This window comes from Juglans microcarpa x Juglans regia, chromosome 5S (assembly GCF_004785595.1).
Source record: "Juglans microcarpa x Juglans regia isolate MS1-56 chromosome 5S, Jm3101_v1.0, whole genome shotgun sequence".
NCBI lineage: Eukaryota > Viridiplantae > Streptophyta > Magnoliopsida > Fagales > Juglandaceae > Juglans > Juglans microcarpa x Juglans regia.
In genome coordinates this window covers 24,634,300-24,635,803 of record NC_054603.1, presented here as the reverse complement: position 1 = coordinate 24,635,803, position 1,504 = coordinate 24,634,300, and the positions used below count along the sequence as shown (strand labels likewise).

Here is a 1,504-nt window from a genome sequence, read left to right as displayed (position 1 = left end):
GCCTTGAAGACGCTCTAGGCACAAAGTTGAAGTTTAGTAATGCCTATCACCCTCAGATTGATGGGCAGACTGAACGGACTATTCAGACCCTAGAGGACATGCTAATAGCTTATGTTTTAGAAGAGAAGGATGAATGGGAGAAGTTCTTACCATTAATAGAATTTGCCTACAATAACAGCGTCCAATCCACCATCCACATGGCACCCTACGAAGCGTTATATGGAAGGAAGTATAGATTTCCCTTATACTAGGATGAAGTAGGAGAAGGAAGGATCTATGGTACGGAGATTCTTCAAGAGATGAAGGATTAGATCAGCCAAATAAGGGAAAGGATGAAGGCTACCCAGGATAGGCAAAAGAGCTATGTTGATCGTCGAAGAAGGGCCCTCGAGTTTGAAGTTGGCGACTGGGTCTATCTTAAAGTATCGCCCATGAAAGGAGTCTTTCGGTTTGGAAAGAAAGGGAAGTTAAGTCTAAGATACGTGGGACCATATGAGATTCTAGAGAAAGTAGGAGCAGTCGTTTACAGGCTGGATCTTCCCACTGAATTGCAAGGAAGGAACCATAATGTTTTCCATGTATCTTCTCTCAAGAAGAGTTTCGAAAAGCAAATTCCAATCGTTGTAGACACGAGGGATATTTCACTTCAGCCCAACCTAACCTACGAGGAAGTCCCAATTCAGATCACTGATTGGAAGGATAAGGAACTACGAAATCGTAAAATCCCCTTGGTTATGGTTTTGTGGCGAAATCATGATGTTGAAGAGGCCACATGGGAAAAAGAAGCTGACATGAGAACCAAATACCCTTATTTGTTTGGCATGTGAATTCTTTAGCATCGCATCATGGCGTTCGCACTCATGCATGGCATAGCCCTGAGCTGTAGTGCGATTGGTGAGTCAACACTTAAACCCTTACCCATTGCATGTTTTATTGGACCCCGATTTTGAGGACGAAATCTTGATTTAAGGGGGGAGGATGTAACACCCCGCTTAATTAACTCTTAAGCACTCTAAATTAGGCTTTTCTTTTTGGGTTAATCACTTTCATTAAGGTTGATAATGGGATTAGCATTAATATTGTTACTTAGTGTTAATGAGCTAAGGATTAGAGAGGCAAGCTCATTAGTAATTTTGGTCAAGCTTTTTAGGACCCAAGTACATTCATGGGTCTAACCCAAGAAAACCTTGAACCAAGCCCTTAGGAAATTAAGGCTAGTCTTGGCCCAAGTATAGGAAGCCATAAGGCTTTTGGTGTAGATTGGACCCTTGGCCCTTTTCAAGCTCATATGGCCCAAAGCCAAGTTTGGACTCATTTTACCATTCAAAGACCAAAGGCCCAATACACCATACTATTAGTTTCCTTAAGCCCGAATCACACTCAAAGTACCCAAATTAAATTTTGAATTTGGCTAAGGCCATTAACCATCATACTTGAGGTTAGTGCACTTTAAGCTATGCTTTGAAGCTTAATCATGCTTAATATTTTCTTAAACTTTTTAATT

At 41.1% G+C, this 1,504-nt stretch overlaps 1 protein-coding gene across 1 annotated transcript; it reads left to right on the top strand.

The window, feature by feature from the left end:
- The first annotated feature begins 332 nt into the window (after positions 1 to 332).
- Positions 333 to 827, top strand: LOC121267243. Its single transcript, XM_041171088.1, has one exon. The coding sequence runs from the start codon at positions 333 to 335 to the stop codon at positions 825 to 827; it is 495 nt and encodes a 164-aa protein (XP_041027022.1).
- The last annotated feature ends 677 nt before the right edge of the window (positions 828 to 1,504 follow it).

What these genes read in the sequence shown, in the direction of transcription:
- LOC121267243 (XM_041171088.1), top strand. Translation starts at nt 333, where the DNA reads ATGAAGGCTACCCAGGATAGGCAAAAGAGCTATGTTGATCGTCGAAGA.